General features: G+C 40.1%; 1 protein-coding gene across 1 annotated transcript in view; it reads right to left on the bottom strand.

The window, feature by feature from the left end:
* LOC139758462 (probable ATP-dependent RNA helicase DDX23) overlaps positions 1 to 22,884 on the bottom strand; it is a 36,758-nt gene that overhangs the window by 11,448 nt on the left and 2,426 nt on the right. Inside the window, exons 2-4 of the mRNA XM_071679909.1 lie at positions 21,760 to 21,981; positions 14,624 to 14,729; positions 1,409 to 1,579 (exon numbers count right to left, since the gene is read on the bottom strand). Coding sequence (XP_071536010.1) covers positions 1,409 to 1,579; positions 14,624 to 14,729; positions 21,760 to 21,971 — 489 coding nt within the window. The 5' untranslated portion in view covers positions 21,972 to 21,981. The remainder of the gene's footprint in view (positions 1 to 1,408; positions 1,580 to 14,623; positions 14,730 to 21,759; positions 21,982 to 22,884) is intronic.

Below are 22,884 nucleotides of genomic sequence, written 5' to 3'. Positions count from 1 at the left end.
CCTGAACATGCAGGAGGGTGAAAGGAGGGCAAGGAATAGAGTGAATTGGATCGATGTGGTATACCGGGGTTTTGACGTGCTGTCAGTGGATTAAATCAGGTCATGTGAAGTGTCTGGGGTAAACCATGGAAAGTTGTGTGGGGCCTGGATGTGGAAAGGGAGCTGTGGTTTCCGGCATTATTGCATGACAGCTAGAGACTGAGTGTGAACAAGAGGGGCCTTTGTTGTCTTTTCCTAGTGCTACCTTGCACACATGAGGGGGGAGGGGGATGGTATTCCATGTGTGGCGAGGTGGCGATGAGAATGAATAAAAGCAGACAGTGTGAATTGTGTGCATGGGTATATATGTATGTCTGTGTGTGTATATATATGTGTACATTGAGATGTATAGGTATGTATATTTGCGTGTGTGGGCGTGTATGTATATACATTGTGTATGGGGGTGGGTTGGGCCATTTCTTTCGTCTGTTTCCTTGCGCTACCTTGCAAACGCGGGAGACAGCGACAAAGCAAAATAAATATAAATAAAATAAATAAATATACATATATATATTACGATTTGTGCGCAGGAGGATGCATGTGCTGGAAATGAGATGTTTGAGGACAATATGTGGTGTGAGTTGGTTTGATCTATTAAGTAATGTAAGGGTAAGAGAGATGTGTGGAAATAAAAAGAGTGTGGTTGAGAGAGCAGAAGAGGGTGTTTTGAAATGGTGTGGTCACATGGAGAGAATGAGTGAGGAAAGATTGACCAAGAGAATATATGTGTCAGAGGTGGAGGGAACGAGAAGTGGGAGACCAAATTGGAGGTGGAAGGATGGAGTGAAAAAGATTTTGAGAGATCGGGGCCTGAACATGCAGGAGGGTGAAAGGTGTGCAAGGAATAGAGTGAATTGGAACGATGTGGTATACCGGGGTCAACGTGCTGTCAATGGATTGAACTAGGGCATGTGAAGCGTCTGGGGTAAACCATGGAAAGTTCTGTGGGGCCTGGATGTGGAAAGGGAGCTGTGGTTTCGGTGCATTATTACATGACAGCTAGAGACTAAATGTGAACGAATGGGGCCTTTGTTGTCTTTTCCAAGCGCTACCTCGCACACAGGAGGGGGGAGGGGGTTGTTAGTCCATGTGTGGCGAGGTGGAGATGGGAATAAATAAAGGCAGACAGTATGAATTATGTACAGGTGTATATATGTATATGTCTGTGTGTGTGTATATATATATATATATATATATATGTTGAGATGTATAGGTATGTATATGTGCGTGTATGGATGTGTATGTATATACATGTGTATGTGGGTGGGTTGGGCCATTATTTCGTCTGTTTCCTTGCACTACCTTGCTAATGCGGGAGACAGTGACAAAGTATAATAAAATAAATGATACCACACTCAAAATGCTTTACCTGCTCTTGACGTCGCCTGATTGCCTCTGCTTCCCTCTCTTCCTTGGTCAAAAACTTTGGCCGGCTAAGGGCTTCCTCTTCTGCTCTCTTTCTTGCTACCATCTCTTCTAAGGAAAGAGGCTCTTTCTTCACTTTCTTCCTTTCTGCTTCCCTTTTTAATTCCTCCTCTTCCTGTAAATAATAATATGTTAAAGGAATACAAAAACAGAACCAAGACAAAAAATGACCATAAACATATCAAAAGTTTCTACACCAATATCTTCTTAAGTTATGAATCACTCCAAAAATAGTGCAAGAAACCATGGTGAAGTATATGAGAGGTCCAACAGGGAAAAACAAGTTCATATGTTGACAGGATGGAGAAGATGATTTTGAATGTATTAGGTTTGAGCTTCAGGCTAATTTCTGAATCTACTTGGTAAACCATGGACACATACTCAGGTCCTCTGACCAAAATTAGACTGAACAAAACATCATGTGGAAATTTTTCCAAACAACCACATATACTTACCCCACAGTTGTTGATGTCATATACTAGTAATTTTCAACTAACATACACTGTGAGAAGTCTCTGACATTACTAAAGTTCATTAAGATATGGGATCAGTCTGCCCATTGCCCACTCAAAACTAAAAGTGACAGATTTCAGGTCTAAGCAAAATAAGCTAAGGGACAAATTTTTATCTCAGAATATTATTCATCAAGACATTTACTGAGATTTTAAAGCAAATCTATTTTTTAAGAAATATGACAAAAATTGGAGAAATGTAAATAGTTCAGGTAAATTTTTTATCCAAATCTTTCAAAACTGGATTGTAAGTTAATAAAAAACTTCTTTTCCTTGCATATCTTCAGAGTTTCTGCAATACTTACCATGGATGACAGATAGAACATAACATGACAGCAAAACATTTTGAAAGATACTGAACTATCATTTTAAAGGATAATTTCAAGAATTAATGGTCACAAAATATCAATTCCATCACAGGATGTTATTCATCTGGAAAATTATAATGTATACTGAGAGCTTCAAGCAAATTTATTTTTTTTAGGAAAAATGACAAAAAATGTAGGGTATACTTCAAACCAAAAAATTTTTTTGTTTCAAAACTGAAATATACCTTATCAAGAAGCTCTGCTCACAAAAAATTAATGAAAAACATTCTAAAATGCTTACAAGGGCCAAGAGATTATGAGTAATATGAAGCAAACCTTCAAAGCAGGAGAGGGAACATGTGTCAATGCAAAGTAGATGGTCTACTTCTAAAATGAAACCAAGGTTGTGGAACAGTGAAATAAAACAATGCCTGCTGTCTTAGATAGTAGCTCATAAGAAAAACAAAGAGACCAGTAACCAACCTGAAAGAGTAAGTTATGTAACTTTATGTAAAAAATCAATATGAAGGGTATCTTGCTGAAAGTAGTAAAAGAAACCCTAAAGTTTAACAGTTATGTTAAAAGCAAGACAGTCACTACCCCTGTTCATTAGATAAGTTCATTAATTAAAGGAAAATGGAGACCTGGTTCAAGAAAACAAAGCCATGGCAAAAATCTTGTATGACATTTTTACATCTTTATGATCAAAAAGACACAACCCATGTCACAAATCCAATTTCACTGATATGAGAGCACAATGTTCTGCAACATATTGACATAAAAGCTGAAGGCATACTGTCAGCTATAAACGGAATGACAATAAATAAAACAGAAAGCCCTCAAAAGTTTCATCTGAGGACAATGAATGAGGCAGAATGGAGAGAGTATGGTGTAGAACTAACACGATGATTCCCAGGCTGTTAAGCAAATCCTATGAGCCAATAAAATTACTTGAGTCTATTTAGCTTAGAAAAGTAAAGGTTAAGAGGTGATCTGATACAAAAGGACTCAAAACCATCAAAGGCTTTGATAATTTTGATCCATCAAGCTCCCTGAAATGTCCTTCATCTGATTTCACTCATAGTAATGGATACAAACTTGAGGGCAAACATTTTACCTCGAATGAAGAAAAGTATTTTTTCTTCGACACGAACATATGGAATGGTATGACAATTATAGGGGCTGAAAGCAGTACTACAGATATGACTGAGAAAAGACTTTATAAACATATTGCTTCCCACAACTTACATTATTTGTGCCTCCTTAGTCTCATTGGTAATTTGCGAGTTATTCTCTTTGAATCAAATGTATACCTTCTAACTTTTACCACACCAATCTGTAAGTTACTGATACCTACTATCACAAACAGCCTCAAAAGAACCAAGTGCTCTGTTGCTGTTTGAATTCCTGTGTATTCTTTATATTCATTTTCATCACATATCTTAAACATGTTATTTTCTTTGAATCAAACGCATACCTTCTAACTTTCACCACACTAATCTGTAAGTTACTGACATCTACTATCACAAACAGCCTCAAAAGAACCAAGTGCTCTGTTGCTGTTTGAATTCCTGTGTATTCTTTATATTCACTTTCATCAAATATCTTAAACATGAACACCTGGTCCTTGCTTTATGCAGGATCACTATATGTGATTTCACTATTATGTGAACCTACTTCTACTAGTCCCTCTTTGTTCTTCACCTACTTCTACTAGTCCCTCTTTGTATGCAGTAAAAATTTGCTACTTTGCGGGGGTGTATGGTAAAAAGTGCACCAAATCTTCAGTGAAGGATGACAAGTGAAGTAAGCGTGGATCCAGGATGGAATGCACCATGCTCCCACCAGTGGGTCAGTCTCGCAGTTACCACTTTTGAGTGTGGATCTGTGCTACTTGCATGAATTGGGTATACATACTGATTTGATTTGCCTGCACACCATTGTGTTTATGTCTGTCAATAAGGCATCCAAACATTCAGAAAACATCTTTCCCAAAACAAGTACTTACATGGAAGAGACCCTCTCTGACCTTAGAAACAAAACTAAAAATCTCACCATATGCTGGTGCTGGTGAGGGAGTGTTAGTGCAGTAAAAAGTGTGCCAATATTTCAGTGAAGGTTGGCAGGTGGAGTATGTGTGGGTCCTGGGTGGAGTGAACCACATTCTCATCTGCAGGTCAGTCTGTCCTACTAGTCTGTTACGGGTATACCTGCTAATGTGATTCTCCTGCCACCTGCTGTGTTTAAGTTTGCTAATATTGGGTAAACCTGCTAATGTGATTCTCCTGCTACCTGCTGTGCTTAAGTTTGTTAATATGGCATTCAAAACATCCACTCCTACACCACAAACAGTGGTTAAAAAGCAGAGAACCTCTCTGACCTAAGAAACGAAGCTAGAAATCCTTGGAAACACTGATGCTGGTAAGGGAAGGTCAGCGTGATAAACACTGTGCCAATACTTCATTGAGGGTTGTCAGGTGGAGGAATCTGGGTCTTGAGTGGAGTATGCTATGTTCCCAACAGCAGGCCAGTCTTACAGTTACCATAATTGTGTGTGGATATGTGCTACTTGTGTAATTAGGGTTATCTACTAATGTGATTTTTCAGCAACCTGTTCTATTTGTGTTTGTTAATATAGCATCCAAATATCCACCCACTGCTACCCCAGAACCAGCAGTTAAATGGAGGAGAACCTCCCTGTTCTAGGAAATGAAACTAAAAATCTCATTATGCACTGGTCATCATCCCTGAAAGATTTTGGGGAGTCTTGTATAGTTGCCCTTGACATATCCAAAGCCTTTGACAGGGTTTGGCATCAGGGTCTTATCTCTATGCTCCCCTCTTCATTTTCCTCTGTGGCCAATCTATCTCTATGATTGTTGATGGGTCAGCCTCTCCCCCTTTCTCCATCAACAGCAGTGTCCCTCAAGGTTCTCTCCTGTCCCCTAAATTTTTCCTTCTTTTTATCAACAATTTCCTCTCTTCCAAACTTAACCAAATGCACTCATATGCTGGTGACACAACACTGCATTCATCCACATCCTTCAATTCTGCTCCTTCTTCTCTCACTCAATCTGCATCTAAGTCAGCATTTATGAAGGACTTCAGTGTCAGCATGACTACTATTTACAACATTTCCAAGTAGCAGAAAATCAAGGTATTTGCTTATGTATACTAATATTTCCTTTATTTAATCTAGAGTTACAGGGAATCAATTGTGTGAGTTATGTGCTGTCAACAAGTTCAACAAGTGTTATATGTGGAAAGAATGCACTGCAGTCCCTGAGTGGGTTAAGTAGGAAAAAAACACAGCCACCTGGGTCAAAGGAGTGCAGCCTGACTACCACTGAAATGCTGGCTCACAAAGCAGTCGTCACTAACCCTACTGACAGCCAGACAGGCAGTACCCATAATATAACTCCCTGATCTGCAGCTGCCTAGCAACTACTACCTACATGTACTGTTAAGGGTATTTTTCTGGAAAAACTTTGAAAATTGAAATATAACTCAATGAAAGGTTTCTTTACCTTGAATGATAACAAAATATATTCTTTTACTATTTCTAGTGCGCGAGGTAGTGCTAGGAAAGGACAACAAAGGCCATATTCGTTCACACTCAGTCTCCAGCTGTCATGTATAATGCACCAAAACCACATCCCCCTTTCCACATCCAGGCCCCACAGAACTTTCCATTGTTTACCCCAGACGCTCCACATGCCCTGGTTCAATCCATTGACAGCATGTCGACCCCGGTATACCACATCGATCCAATTCACTCTATTCCTTGCATGCCTTTCACCCTCCTGCAGGTTCAGGCCCCGATCACACAAAATCTTTTTCACTCCATCTTTCCACCTCCAATTTGGTCTCCCACTTCTCCTCGTTCCCTCCACCTCTGACACATATATCCTCTTGGTCAATCTTTCCTCACTCATTCTCTCCATGTGACCAAACCATTTCAAAACACCCTCTTCTGCTCTCTCAACCACACTCTTTTTATTACCACACATCTCTCTTACCCTATCATTACTTACTCGATCAAACCACCTCACACCATATATTGTCCTCAAACATCTCATTTCCAGCACATACACCCTCCTCCGCACAACTCTATCCATAGCCCACGCCTCGCAACCATATAACATTGTTGGAACCACTATTCCTTCAAACATACCCATTTTTGCTTTCCGAGATAATGTTCTCGACTTCCACACATTCTTCAAGGCTCCTAGAACTTTTGCCCCCTCCCCCACCCTATGATTCACTTCCACTTCCATGGTTCCATCCACTGCCAAATCCATTCCCAGATATCTAAAACACTTCACTTCCTCCGGTTTTTCTCCATTCAAACTTACTTCCCAGTTGACTTGTCCCTCAACCCTACAGTACCTAATAACCTTGCTCTTATTCACATTTACTCTCAGCTTTCTTCTTCCACACACTTTACCAAACTCAGTCACCAGCTTCTGCACTTTCTCACATGAATCAGCCACCAGCGCTGTATCATCAGCGAACAACAACTGACTCACTTCCCAAGCTCTTTCATCCACAACAGACTGCCTACTTGCCCCTCTTTCCAAAACTCTTGCATTCACCTCCCTAACAACCCTATCCATAAACAAATTAAACAACCATGGAGACATCACACACCCCTGCCGCAAACCTACATTCACTGAGGACCAATCACTTTCCTCTCTTCCTATACGTACACATGCCTTACATCCTCAATAAAAACTTTTCACTGCTTCTAACAACTTGCCTCCCACACCATATATTCTTAATACCTTCCACAGAGCATCTCTATCTACTCTATCATATGCCTTCTCCAGATCCATAAATGCTACATACAAATCCATTTGCTTTTCTATATTTTTTTTCATACTATTCGCCATATCCCGCGTTAGCAAGGTAGCGTTAAGAACAGAGGAGTGAGCCTTTGAGGGAAATCCTCACCTGGCCCCCTTCTCTGTTCCTTCTTTTGGAAAATCAAAAACGAGAGGGGAGGATTTCCAGCCCCCACTCTCTCCTTCTATGACACGCAGGGAATACGTGAGAAGTATGCTTTCTCCTCACGTGTATATATATACATATATATATATATATATATATATATATATATATATATATATATATATATATATATATATATATATTTCTGCTTTGTCGCTGTCTCCCGCGTTAGCGAGGTAGCGCACGGAAACAGACGAAAGAATGGCCTAACCCGCCCACATACACATGTATATACATACACGTCCACACACGCAAATATACATACCTATACATCTCAATGTACACATATATATACACACACAGTCATATACATATATACACATGTACATAATTCATACTGTCTGCCTGTATTTGTTCCCATTGCCACCTTGCCACACATGGAATAACAACCCCCTTCCCCATCATATGTGCGAGGTAGCGCTAGGAAAAGACACCAAAGGCCCCATTCGTTCACACTCAGTCTCTAGTTGTCATGTAATAATGCACCGAAACCACAGCTCCCTTTCCACATCCAGGCCCCACACAACTTTCCATGGTTTACCCCAGACACTTCACATGCCCTGGTTCAATCCATTGACAGCACATCGACCCTGGTATACCACATCGTTCTAATTCACTCTATTCCTTGCACGCCTTTCACCCTCCTGCATGTTCAGGCCCCAATCACTCAAAATCTTTTTCACTCCATCTTTCCACCTCCATTTTGGTCTCCCACTTCTCCTCGTTCCCTCCACCTCTGACACATATATCCTCTTGGTCAATCTTTCCTCACTCATTCTCTCCATGTGACCAAACCATTTCAAAACACCCTCTTCTGCTCTCTCAACCACACTCTTCTTATCTCCACACATCTCTCTTACCCTTACATTACTTACTCGATCAAACCACCTCACACCACATATTGTCCTCAAACGTCTCATTTCCAGCACATCCACCCTCCTGCGCACAATATATATATATATATATATATATATATATATATATATATATATATATATATATATATATATATATATATATATGCATGCACATACATGTACATATACATATATACATACAGATACATACACATACACTTGTACACATTCATATTTGCATATTTGTTCACCATCATCCATTTCCAACACTTCCTGTGTCACCGAGGCAGCGGCAGGAAACAAACATAGAAAGGCCACATCCACTCAACCATACCTAAGTTGTCATGTTTAATGAACTGAAACCAAAGCTCCCTATCCATATCCAGGCCACAAAGGCTTTTCCATGATTTACCCCAAATGTTTCACATACCCTGGTTCAGTCCATTGACAGCATGCTGACCCAGTATACCACAATGTTCTGATTCATTCTATTCTGTGCACACTTTTCACCCACCTGTATGTTCAGGCTCCAATTGCTCAAAATCTTTTTCACTCCATCCTTCCATCTCTAACTTGGTCTTCCAGTTCACCTTGTTCCCTTCACTTCTAACACATATATCCTCCTTGTCAACCTTTCCCCACTCATTCTCTCCATATGTCCAAACCATTTCAACACACTCTCTTTCTGCTCTCTCAACCACACTCTTTTTATTTCCATACATCTCTCTTACCCTTACATAATTTACTCTATCAAACCATCTCACACAACACATTGTCCTCAAACATTTCATTTCCAACACATCCACCCTCCTTTGTACAACCTTATCTATAGCCCATGCCTCACAACCACATAATATTGTTAGTACTGCTATTCCTTCCAACATACCCACTGTTGCTCTCCAAGATAACATTATCTCTTTCTACACATTCTTCATTGCTCCAAGAAACTTCACCCCTTCCCCCACCCTACAATTCACTTCCACTTCCATGGTTCCATTCACTGCCAAGTCCACTTCCAGATATCTAAAACACTTCACTTCCTCAAATCTCTCTCTATTCAAACTTACATCCCAACTAACTTGTCCCTAAACCCTACTGAACCTAATAACCCTGCTCATATTCACGTTTACTCTCAACTTACTCCTTTTACACGCTTTCCCAAACTCAGTCACCAACTTCCACATTTTCTCTTTCAAATCAGCCACCAGTGCTGTATCATCAGTGAACAACAATTGACTCACTTCCCAGGCCCTTTCATCACCAACAGACTGCATACTTGCTCCTCTCTCCAAAACTCTAGCATTTACCATCCTAACTACCCCATCCATACATAAATTAAACAACCATGGGGACATCACACACCCTTGTTGTAGACTGACCTTCACTGGGGACCAATCACTGTCTTCTCTTCCTACATACACACATGCTTTACATCCTTGATAAAAACTCCTCTGCTTCTAGCAGCTTACCTCCCACAGCATATATTCTTAAGACTTTCCACAAAGCATCTCTATCAACCCTATCATATGCCTTCTCCAGATCCATAAGTGCTACATGCAAATTCATGTTTTTCTCCATAAATGCTACATACAAACCCATCTGTTTTCCTAATCATTTCGCACAAACATTCTTCAGAGCAAACACATGATTCACACATCCTTTACCACTTTTGAAACCACACTGCTCCTCCCCAAGCTAATGCTCTGTAAATGCCTTCATCCTCTCATATAATTTTCCAGAAATACTTAACAAACTTATGCCTCTGAAGTTTGAACACTCATCTTTATCCCCTTTGCCTCAGTACATTGGCACTATACATGCATTCTGCCAATCCTTAGGCATTTCACCATGATCCACACATACACTGAATATCCTTACCAACCAATCAACGAGACACATCACCCCCCTTCTTAATAAATTCAACTGCAATACCATCCAATCCTGCTGCCTAATCGGACTTCATCTTCCACAAGGGTTTCACCACCTCTACTCCCTTCACTAAACCATTCTCCCTAACTCTCACTATGCGCACCATCCTCATCAAGACGCCCTATATCTGCCAATCTTATCAAACACATTCAACAAACCTTCAAAATACTCACTCCATCACTAAACGTTATCACTTTCCCCCTTCACTAATGTTCCCACTTATTCACTTGTCTTATGCACATCATTTACCTCCTTCCAAAACATCTTTATGTTCCCCCTAAAGTTTAATGCTACTTTCTCACCCCAACTATCATTAGCCCTCTTTTTTAACCCTTGCACCTTCCTCTTGACCACCTGTCACTTTGTCTTTCATAAATCTCCCTGTCATTTGCACTCCTTGTATCGTCCAAACACCTCTCTTTTCTTTTTCACTGACAACTTTCCTTCTTCATCCCAATACTCAATACCCTTTCTAACCTGCCCAACTCCCACCTTTCTCATACCACACGCATCTTTTACACATGCCATCACTAATTCCCTAAATACATCCAATTCCTCCAATTCCTCATCCACTCCCCTCACTTCATTTGCTCTCACCATTTGCCAGTCTACATTCAATCTCTCCAGGTATTTCTTAACAAAAGTCTTCTTTCCAAGCTCGCTTACTCTTCTCACCAATTTCTTCTTGATGCTCTCTCTTCTGTTTCTAAAAAATTTTTACAAATCTTCACCTTTGCCACCAAAAGATAGTGATGAGACATCCCACCAGCTGCCTCTCTCAGCACATTTACATCCAAAAATTATTATGAAATATATAAGCAATTACTTCAAAGCTTGACTGGGGTAGAAACGCCCCCAAAAGAACATTTCAACCAGAGAATCAAATTCAGCATGATGAATGTGATGTATTCTGAGATTTCAAAGCAAATCTATTTTCCGAAGAAAAACAATAAAAATTGGAAATGTTAAAATGGTTCACGTTAATCCTTGGGCCAACAGAGAGCGTATAAATAGATGTGAAATGCTAAGAATAATATCAACAAGGACTTAATAGTGTCAAAAAAAAAAGATTTGGCACTAGAATGATACTCATCATGAAAATAAAGACATATCAAGAGTTCAAAACAACTCTCAAATGTGATTTTAACGACTAAAACATTGTTTCAAAGAGGAATTATTAATCAACGTAGGCTTCTTTGCTTCTGATAACAAAAAATATTCTATAATACTTCATAAGGCCAACACAGAGCAGGAAAAATGACAATTCATCACGAAATATGTTAGATGTAATTTCAAAGCTTAATTTTAAGACTTAATGTGCCAAAAACAATATCTTGACCCCATAAACTTATTAAGTATACATAAGGGGTATGAAGCAAACTGTGATTTTATAGAAAATTTAGATTTTGATGGAAAGCAACTAAAATAATATGGTATTCAATTTTTTTTCTGGTTAGGAAACTTTTTTCACATGATGGTTACCAGCAACTAATTTTCTTTTTTCATACTATTCGCCATTTCCCACATTAGCAAGGTAGCGTTAAGAACAGAGGACTGAGCCTTTGAGGGAATATCCTCACTTGGCCCCCTTCTCTGTTCCCATACATTCACCACATGTTGAAGAAGGGAGTGAGGGCAGGGAGCTGGGAACTCTTCCTTCCTTGTATTTCAAATTTGTAAAAGTAGGAACTAAAGAAGCAACCAAGCAAGGAGTGCTCTTCCTCCTCACAGGTTCAGGCTGGGGTGTCTGAATGTGTGTGGATGTAACAAAGGACACCAACCATGTGTTGCCCCCTCCTTCCTGGAATATGTATTTAACATGGCAAATATAATTCTACAATCTTGTACTATTAAACACATTTCCTCCATATAACATCAGATGATTTGGAGAAGAGCTGCTGCATCCAGGCCTTGTTGTGCAGCTTAATATCAAAACAATCACATCTACTAGACCAGAAATCTGACAATCATTTTCTTCTGTAAACACATAGGGGATCCCTATACCGGTAACCTTACTACTGCTGCTATAAAGTATGGGATTACTGAAAGTCCATCAGTACTTAACTCTAAGTATAATCAGACTGCTCACACCCTGTTGCATCTTCATATCTAGGCTTGGTCAATGCTGTCATGGAGTAAAATTAAACTCATCTAAAAACAGCATAAGAGCTGAATCCTTATCCAAGTAATCCAATCTACCAAATTGATGAATCACATTTACTGCAGATCTATTAGCACATAAATCAGTGCTTGAGACTATGCAAGAATGGCATGTGGGAAAATCTGTCCATATTCAGACTGCACTCTATCAAAAATGAAAATAGAAAAAGCAACTGCTTCTTTCAACTGCTTGCCACAGTGAGTTTTATAATTCAATGTAAAGAATATATATTTATATTATATTTATTATACTTTGTCGCTGTCTCCCGCGTTTGCGAGGTAGCGCAAGGAAACAGACGAAAGAAATGGCCCAACCCCCCCCCATACACATGTATATACATACGTCCACACACGCAAATATACATACCTACACAGCTTTCCATGGTTTACCCCAGACGCTTCACATGCCTTGATTCAATCCACTGACAGCACGTCAACCCCGGTATACCACATCGCTCCAATTCACTCTATTCCTTGCCCTCCTTTCACCCTCCTGCATGTTCAGGCCCCGATCACACAAAATCTTCTTCACTCCATCTTTCCACCTCCAATTTGGTCTCCCTCTTCTCCTCGTTCCCTCCACCTCCGACACATATATCCTCTTGGTCAATCTTTCCTCACTCATTCTCTCCATGTGCCCAAACCACTTCAAAACACCCTCTTCTGCTCTCTCAACCACGCTCTTTTTATTTCCACACATCTCTCTTACCCTTACGTTACTCACTCGATCAAACCACCTCACACCACAAATTGTCCTCAAACATCTCATTTCCAGCACATCCATCCTCCTGCGCACAACTCTATCCATAGCCCACGCCTCGCAACCATACAACATTGTTGGAACCACTATTCCTTCAAACATACCCATTTTTGCTTTCCGAGATAATGTTCTCGACTTCCACACATTCTTCAAGGCCCCCAGAATTTTCGCCCCCTCCCCCACCCTATGATCCACTTCCGCTTCCATGGTTCCATCCGCTGCCAGATCCACTCCCAGATATCTAAAACACTTCACTTCCTCCAGTTTTTCTCCATTCAAACTCACCTCCCAATTGACTTGACCCTCAACCCTACTGTACCTAATAACCTTGCTCTTATTCACATTTACTCTTAACTTTCTTCTTCCACACACTTTACCAAACTCAGTCACCAGCTTCTGCAGTTTCTCACATGAATCAGCCACCAGCGCTGTATCATCAGCGAACAACAACTGACTCACTTCCCAAGCTCTCTCATCCCCAACAGACTTCATACTTGCCCCTCTTTCCAAAACTCTTGCATTTACCTCCCTAACAACCCCATCCATAAACAAATTAAACAAGCATGGAGACATCACACACCCCTGCCGCAAACCTACATTCACTGAGAACCAATCACTTTCCTCTCTTCCTACACGTACACATGCCTTACATCCTCGATAAAAACTTTTCACTGCTTCTAACAACTTGCCTCCCACACCATATATTCTTAAAACCTTCCACAGAGCATCTCTATCAACTCTATCATATGCCTTCTCCAGATCCATAAATGCTACATACAAATCCATTTGCTTTTCTAAGTATTTCTCACATACATTCTTCAAAGCAAACACCTGATCCACACATCCTCTACCACTTCTGAAACCACACTGCTCTTCCCCAATCTGATGCTCTGTACACGCCTTCACCCTCTCAATCAATACCCTCCCATATAATTTACCAGGAATACTCAACAAACTTATACCTCTGTAATTTGAGCACTCACTCTTATCCCCTTTGCCTTTGTACAATGGCACTATGCACGCATTCCGCCAATCCTCAGGCACCTCACCATGAGTCATACATACATTAAATAACCTTACCAACCAGTCAACAATACAGTCACCCCCTTTTTTAATAAATTCCACTGCAATACCATCCAAACCTGCTGCCTTGCCGGCTTTCATCTTCCGCAAAGCTTTCACTACCTCTTCTCTGTTTACCAAATCATTTTCCCTAACCCTCTCACTTTGCACACCACCTCGACCAAAACACCCTATATCTGCCACTCTATCATCAAACACATTCAACAAACCTTCAAAATACTCACTCCATCTCACTCCATATCTGAAAAGAACACTGACTGTTGCCATACAAAGCACACTCAGGATGAGGTGCTATTACGAATCAGTGATGGGATTGGCATACAGAACAAAGCTCTGTGCATTGTATGCAAATGGATTCTTACTGATAACTGGTCACTTGTGCTTCTTTTGGGGACCACTTCACAGCCTTTCTTGGAGTTTGCAATAAAATTCATAAATCAAAATAATGCCTGACAAAGACATCACAGCTTTAATACCCTTAGCTCTCTGTTAAGCTTAAAAAGGTGGTATATAAAGGATTTACAATAATTCTATACAGACCTCCTCTATCCTTGAACTATCATCCTTTATCTTTGGCTCTGGTGATCGTTTTCTCTTATCAGGTCGTTCTCTTTCACGGTCACGCTCTCTATCACGAGGCTTCTCCCTGAAAGGAAAATAAACATATTACTAGCCTTCAAAGTCTACAAATCAATCATTATCAACTCTCCTCTTAATTTTCAAGAGGTGGATCGGGTAAAATGGACTGAAACTGTGTTCAACAGAATGCACACTGCAATGAAAGAAAGAGCAAAGTCCTGAAGTCAGCCATGGTATCTCAGAAAATATAAATTTTGATATTCCACAATGAAAACTGCATTCTGACCTACTTCACCTCATATCACAGAATTATAAAAAATACTTAAGTTTCTACAGGTGGAATGCCTATGCAGTGTCATCAAAGGCAGAGGGACAAAAGTGTATGTTCAAATTACAGAGGTACAGGTCTGTTAAGTATAACTGGTAAGTTGTATGGGAGGGTGACCATTGAAAGGGTGTTGGCATGTACAGAACATCAGATTGGGAAAAGCAAGGAGGCCTCAAGAGTGCAACAGGATTGTACATGAGGCACTTGCTTTGAAAAATTTGTGTATGAAATACTACTTGTCGCGCTTGTGGATCTAATGAATGCACAAGACAGGGTTGATACAAATGCCTTGTGGAAGGTGTTATAAACATACTGGTGTGGGAGAAAAGCAACCAGATGCAGTAAGTCTTTATGGAGATGATAAGACATACAACTGAGTAGGAAGGGGGGAAGATGAGAGGTTTCAAGTGACTGTGGGTCTCCATCAAGGGTGTGTGATGTCAATATGACTGTTAAATCTCTACAGGGATGGGGTAACGAAAGAAGTAAATGCAAGAGTTTTGGAAAAAGGGGCAGGTCTACAGTATGTTGGGGTGAGGCAGCGGGGGGAATGCTAGTTACTTGCTATCGGCTTTTGACATGACTCTGGCAACACAGACTCAAGTGACAAACAGCAATATCTAACATCTGAGTTTGACAGTATGTGGGAGGATGAGTTGAGAGCCAATGTAAATAAGAATAGGATTATGAGATTTAGCAGGGTGACAAGACAAGTTGGTTTGAGTGTGAGTCTGAATGGAGAGCACCAAGAAGTGGGGTCTTGTAGACACCTGGCCTGGGAGTTGACATGGCATCTGATGGAAATATGAGAGCTGGAGTGGATTAAAGGGTGGGTGAGGACCCAAAGGTCCTGGATGCATTGAGGAGTGTGTGGAAAGAAAAATCACTGTCTGTGAGGACACAGACTGGTATGTTTGAAGGTATAGTGGTCCCTAAATTTCTGTACTTGTGTATTTGTGTAACACAAAAGAACAGAAGACGGTGAATGTGTTGCAAATGGAATGTCTGAGGACAACAGGTGATGTGAGAGGAGTGACAGTAAAAGAGATATGTGGTAAAGCATAGACAATGACAAGCAGAGCTGAGCAGTGTGCTGAAATGGTATGGACATATGGGGAGGATAAGTGAAGACACTAAGGGGGAATACATGTCAGAAGTGGAAGGAACAAGGAGATAGACTGATGGAGTGAAAGAGGCTTTGAGTTACCAGGGCCTGAACATACTGTAGGATCAGAAGTGAGCAGTGGTGAGAGAGAATAAGAGCAATGTTGTATACGATAGGTGATGTGCTGCCAAAAGGCTAAACATGGGCATATGAAGAAGCCAGAAGAAACCAGAAAAAGGTCTGTGGGACTTGGCTGAGGCATTGGTCTCAGTGCATTAAACATGACAGCTGAGGAGTGAATGCGAGTGGAAGAGGTTGTTCCTCATCTGTTCTTGATGCTACAATGCTAAAGTGGAAAACACTGGAGTGGTATGAAAGTTCACAAGAAAAAACTGAGTAAATATGAACAAAAGTGTAGTAATATGAAACAACACAAGGATGAGACATATACCTTTGGTAAATTTGAATGGGGTGGACCTGGAGGAAATACAGTGCTTGATATACCTGGGAAAAGATGTGGCACCAGACAGAACCATGGGGGTTTAAGAGACTCTGAGAGGAACAGTAGTCTACACTCTTGACAGTACTAAGAAGTACATGGAAGGGGAGGTCTGTTTATAAACTCCATAACTCCTCTACATAGATATTTATGCTAGGTGAGCAACTCATCTCAACAAACTTAAGCATTGAGTTTCATGGATATATTTCAAGGCTGCTTGCTGAGCCTTGATGGTTGCTGGGGTGGCAGTGTACCACAATTTCCTCATACAACAAATCTTCCACTGGCCATGCTTATGACAGGACATCCTCATCAGTTTTCACGGAAGGAAACTGAGTGGCTTTTAACAAGATGAAGAGGAGTCAGCAGATGATGATTCCATTGATGATAATGATGATGATCTGTTTTTGGATCACATGGAGAGTGATTTCATGGTCACTGACTTTTTGAGCATTGAAAGCTGACCAAGATGAAGCAAGAGAAGGTGTTTCTAGCACATGTTGAGGCAGTGTTGTCAGGGTCTGACTGGTACAACTGATAACTTTACAACAGCCTTGTTTCCAGTGATGAAAAAAATTATCAATGAATCACATTGATTATACTGAGTTAAAGATTTATCATATACGATAAAACATATTTATAATCAGTAATCAATTGTTCTGTGTAAGTAATATAAACAATAGTACATATGCAATGGCAATTCACCTGAAACTCAAGCCTCACTCCTGCACTTTTTAGTGTGATATGGTTAACCATTTACTAAACATTTACATATTATGAATGACTGTAGTGGACCACATATACTCCTGATAATTTTTTCATTGTTGAATAACTTTGAAAAAGTTGGGTCAAAAACATTTTCTAAACAACTTGGTAAACAGATTCATAGAGCTGAAAGGAAGCCTAGGTGAGGGAGTCAAGGATGGTAGAGGTAAAGATGGTTATGTCCAAAGGTATTGTAGTCTTGACAATGTCATATAGATAAGTCTTTTTGGAAAAAGAGTGGATATGTTGGAAATTAGAACAACATATAGTATGATGTGAGTTGAACATGATAGAAATGACACTAAGAGGTGTGCAGTCTCACAGTACTGACCAAGGTGTGCTGAAATGGTTTGGACATGTGGAGAGTATGAGTGAAAATGACTGACTAGGAGAATCTGCATATCAGAAGTGGAAAGAGGTAAGGGAAGGGTAGACCAATGAGATGGAAGGATTAAAGAGGCTTTGGGGTATCTGAGCCTGAAGGAGAGTGAGAAGAGCACACTGGATAGAATTAACTGAACTGATGTGGTGTATGGAGGAAATGTGCCACCAATGGGCTGAGCCAGGGAATATGAAGTAGTCAAGGTAAACTATGGAATAGTCTAAGGGGCCTGAGTGGATGTTGGGCTCTGATTTCAGTACATCATAAATGAACTGCTAGATTAGGTGTGTGGCAAAGAGTTGTTTGTTTGTTCTTGAGTCTACTCATTAAGGCAGGAGATGCAATTGTGTAAAAATAGAAATCTGTAAAATATTTAAACTCACTCTCCAAATGGCAACTAAATGACTCTCTGGAAAATACTTCTGCGGTAATGAACTCTAAAGGAGGTTCTAAAGGGTTCAATTCCCTATCATGCTACACAACGTAAGAAAAAATAGAGAGTCCTCCCAAACACATTTGAATAAAGCACTACAAATGATGATTTTAATACAGGGATTTCATAGTAAAAACTATAGACTTTCTGTACACATTAAAGAATGAATACATTGAAAAGAAGAGGATTAACAATTATTTCTATACCCAGTATGTCCTTATAAACATATCTACACAACATATCACATTGAGCTCCCTCACTTAACAAACTGTCCGTTGATGAAAAATCTAACAGTGCAAAATTTCTCCAACAATCATCAGATACAGGACACTCTTAAAAGAACGTGAGTCTAATCCTGACCTTGATCTCAAACACAAAGCCATAATTCCACTGGAGTGCAGCTCCATCTTCCAGTTTCTATTTTCAGATTATGAGACATCAAATGCAATCTTGTAAATGCTATACGGGCATGACTTAGTATATAATCTTTACTACAGTAAAGATCATGCACAGAGAGTCTGGGGTTCAGTACTGATCTATATGTAACATATTTAGTTACTGAAAAATGCAAGTTTCTTATTGAGTTCTTGATTAATTCTAGAGGGTCAGAAGCGATATTAAAATCCACTGCCTTCTAAGTAATTCTATACCCTCGTGTGTTATGCCTTCTACACAGGTCATATACATAAACAAATGGTTTATCCATATTGTGTGACCGTAACTTTACTTTTAAGAATAAGGTTTTCTTTTTATACATAGGGAATTGAACTGGTGGTAGTTCAGACTCAACCAAACATTAATTAGTACAAGTATTTTACTTATTGGTTATAATGACTAATTAGTCAGGATTCAAGGTAAACAAGGTCTCAGAGCTGTACAACAATGATGACAACATTGCAGTGTCAAACACTTTCAGTTTGCATACAAATGGCATGTCATTATTCACATAACAGAAAATGGCAAACTCATTCCTTGTGTGAGGAAGTACCGGGAGAGACTGAGTACAGAATGGAAAAAGGTGAGAACAAAGGAGGTAAGGGGAGTGGGGGAGGAATGGGATGTATTTAGGGAAGCAGTGATGGCTTGCGCAAAAGATGCTTGTGGCATGAGAAGCGTTGGAGGTGGATTGATTAGAAAAGGTAGTGAGTGGTGGGATGAAGAAGTAAGATTATTAGTGAAAGAGAAGAGAGAGGCATTTGAACGATTTTTGCAGGGAAAAAATGCAAATGAGTGGGAGAGGTATAAAAGAAAGAGGCAGGAGGTCAAGAGAAAAGTGCTAGAAGTGAAAAAAAGGGCAAATGAGAGTTGGGGTGAGAGAGTATCATTAAATTTCAGGGAGAATAAAAAGATGTTCTGAAAGGAGGTAAATAAAGTGCGTAAGACAAGGAAGCAAATGGGAACTTCAGTGAAGGGGGCTAATGGGGAGGTGATAACAAGTAGTGGTGATGTGACAAGGAGATGGAGTGAGTATTTTGAAGGTTTGTTGAATGTGTTTGATGATAGAGTGGCAGATGTGGGCTGTCTTGGTCGAGGTGGTGTGCAAAGTGAGAGGGTTAGGGAAAATGATTTGGTAAATAGAGAAGAGGTAGTAAAAGCTTTACCGAAGATGAAAGCCGGCAAGGCAGCAGGTTTGGATGGTATTGCAGTGGAATTTATTAAAAAAGGGGGTGACTGTATTGTTGACTGGTGGGTAAGGTTATTTAATGTATGTATGATTCATGGTGAGGTGCCTGAGGATTGGCGGAATGCTTGCATAGTGCCACTGTATAAAGGCAAAGGGGATAAGAGTGAGTGCTCAAATTACAGAGGTATAAGTTTGTTGAGTATTCCTGGTAAATTATATGGGAGGGTATTGATTGAGAGGGTGAAGGCATGTACAGAGCATCAGATTGGGGAAGAGCAGTGTGGTTTCAGAAGTGGTAGAGGATGTGTGGATCAGGTGTTTGCTTTGAAGAATGTATGCGAGAAATACTTAGAAAAACAAATGGATTTGTATGTAGCATTTATGGATCGGGAGAAGGCATATGATAGAGTTGATAGAGATGCTCTGTGGAAGGTTTTAAGAATATATGGTGTGGGAGGCAAGTTGTTAGAAGCAGTGAAAAGTTTTTATCGAGGATGTAAGGCATGTGTACGTGTAGGAAAAGAGGAAAGTGATTGGTTCTCAGTGAATGTAGGTTTGCGGCAGGGGTGTGTGATGTCTCCATGGTTGTTTAATTTGTTTATGGATGGGGTTGTTAGGGAGGTGAATGCAAGAGTTTTGGAAAGAGGGGCAAATATGCAGTCTGTTGTGGATGAGAGAGCTTGGGAAGTGAGTCAGTTGTTGTTCACTGATGATACAGCGCTGGTGGCTGATTCATGTAAGAAACTGCAGAAGCTGGTGACTGAGTTTGGTAAAGTGTGTGAAAGAAGAAAGTTAAGAGTAAATGTGAATAAGAGCAAGGTTATTAGGTACAGTAGGGTTGAGGGTCAAGTCAATTGGGAGGTAAGTTTGAATGGAGAAAAGCTGGAGGAAGTGAAGTGTTTTAGATATCTGGGAGTGGATCTGGCAGCGGATGGAACCATGGAAGCGGAAGTGAATCATAGGGTGGGGGAGGGGGCGAAAATTCTGGGAGCCTTGAAGAATGTTTGGAAGTCGAGAACATTATCTCGGAAAGCAAAACTGGGTATGTTTGAAGGAATAGTGGTTCCAACAATGTTGTATGGTTGCAAGGCGTGGGCTATGGATAGAGTTGTGCGCAGGAGGGTGGATGTGCTGGAAATGAGAAGTTTAAGGACAATATGTGGTGTGAGGTGGTTTGATCGAGTAAGTAATGTAAGGGTGAGAGAAATGTGTGGAAATAAAAAGAGTGTGGTTGAGAGAGCAGAAGAGGGTGTTTTGAAATGGTTTGGTCACATGGAGAGAATGAGTGGGGAAAGATTGACCAAGAGGATATATGTGTCAGAGGTGGAGGGAACGAGGAGAAGTGGGAGACCAAATTGGAGGTGGAAAGATGGAGTGAAAAAGATTTTGAGTGATCGGGGCCTGAACATGCAGGACGGTGAAAGGCGTGCAAGGAATAGAGTGAATTGGAACGATGTGGTATACCGGGGTCAACGTGCTGTCAATGGATTGAACCAGGGCATGTGAAGCGTCTGGAGTAAACCATGCAAAGTGTGTGGGGCCTGGATGTGGAAAGGGAGCTGTGGTTTCGGTGCATCATTACATGACAGCTAGAGACTGAGTGTGAACGAATGGGGCCTTTGGTGTTTTTCCTAGCGCTACCTCGCACACATGAGGGGGGAGGGGGTTGTTATTCCATGTGTGGCGAGGTGGTGATGGGAAAAAATAAAGGCAGACAGTATGAATTATGTACATGTGTATATATGTATATGTCTGTGTGTGTATATATATTTGTACATTTACGACAACACTCTATTTTGACAGTGTTGCAGTAAAAGGATAACTTATCATTTATAATGAAAAATTTTGATTTCTTTTCATTCAAATTCATCCAATAATCATTACTGAAAGAATGTCAGTTATGAAGGGATGGAAAGAGCAACTCATCAAAATTCCATTACATAACACTATTAAAGCTGTACCTTTCTCGATTACGTTCTCTATCTCGGTCATGGTCTCTGTCTCTTTCACTGTTTCTCTCCTTTTCCCGTTCTCTGTAGTGCTCCCTGTCTTTTTCTCTTTCTCCACGGTCCCTGTCTCTGTCTCCCCTCTCGCGTTCCCTGTCTCTCCTCTCTTTTTCTTTTCTTTCTTTCCGTTCTCGGCGATGTGATCTTAATCCTGTGTCTTCATCCATAATTACTTATCTGAAAATAAGAATAAAAAATAAGAACCAAGAAAATAAAATTACAAACCAGGTATTTTGTCCAATTACTACAGAAAGTTAAAACATTATATTTCTTAAAAGTAGTACTCATGGTTACTTGTTAATTTCTAACCATACGTCTCATATAAACTTGCATGCAAATGATCTTTTAAAGCAATCCAAGTGTTACTTCAGAATTGTAAACACTGTGACATCTTTACAATATATTTGATACCCCTGCAAAAATTTATATGCAACTAAGTGAAATTTCGAAAGGTCAACAAAATCTTTACTGTGCTAGCAATATTTTTCTATTTCCTATGTAGCTAATCAAACATATATAACATATAACTTGATCAGGCCAGCCAAAGTAAACAGACATTGGCAGTGAAAATTCCATTCCAAAACGCCAAAATAATTTTCTTCAATTTTCCAAAAGTCAGTTCTAAAAACTTTCAACCCATAATCTACAAAACTGCAAAATGAATCTCTCCTTGTAAAACTACTTCCTAACAAGGGCTACTGAGTGTCATTATGTTAAGATGTTAAATCCACATTTCTACAATCTAAATTAGGTTGACACAACTTAATCTGCCATAAATAACTGTTCATGCTTGGTTCTTTTATTATACTTAATTGCCATCTCCTGCATCAGTGAGGTAGCATAAGAAAACAGACAAGAAAGGGCCCAACCCACTCACAAACATATATATATACATAAACGCCCACACATGCACATATACATACATATACATTTCAACCTACACATACATATACATACACAGACATACATATAGACACATGTACATATTCATATTTGCTGCCTTCATCCATTTCCGTTGCCACCCCGCCACACATGAAACAGCATCCCCCACCTCCAGTGAGGTGACGCCAGGGAAACACA

Source organism: Panulirus ornatus, chromosome 2 (assembly GCF_036320965.1).
Source record: "Panulirus ornatus isolate Po-2019 chromosome 2, ASM3632096v1, whole genome shotgun sequence".
Classification (NCBI taxonomy): domain Eukaryota; kingdom Metazoa; phylum Arthropoda; class Malacostraca; order Decapoda; family Palinuridae; genus Panulirus; species Panulirus ornatus.
Note: the sequence above shows the minus strand (reverse complement) of the source record. Positions and strands in the feature narration are given on the sequence as shown.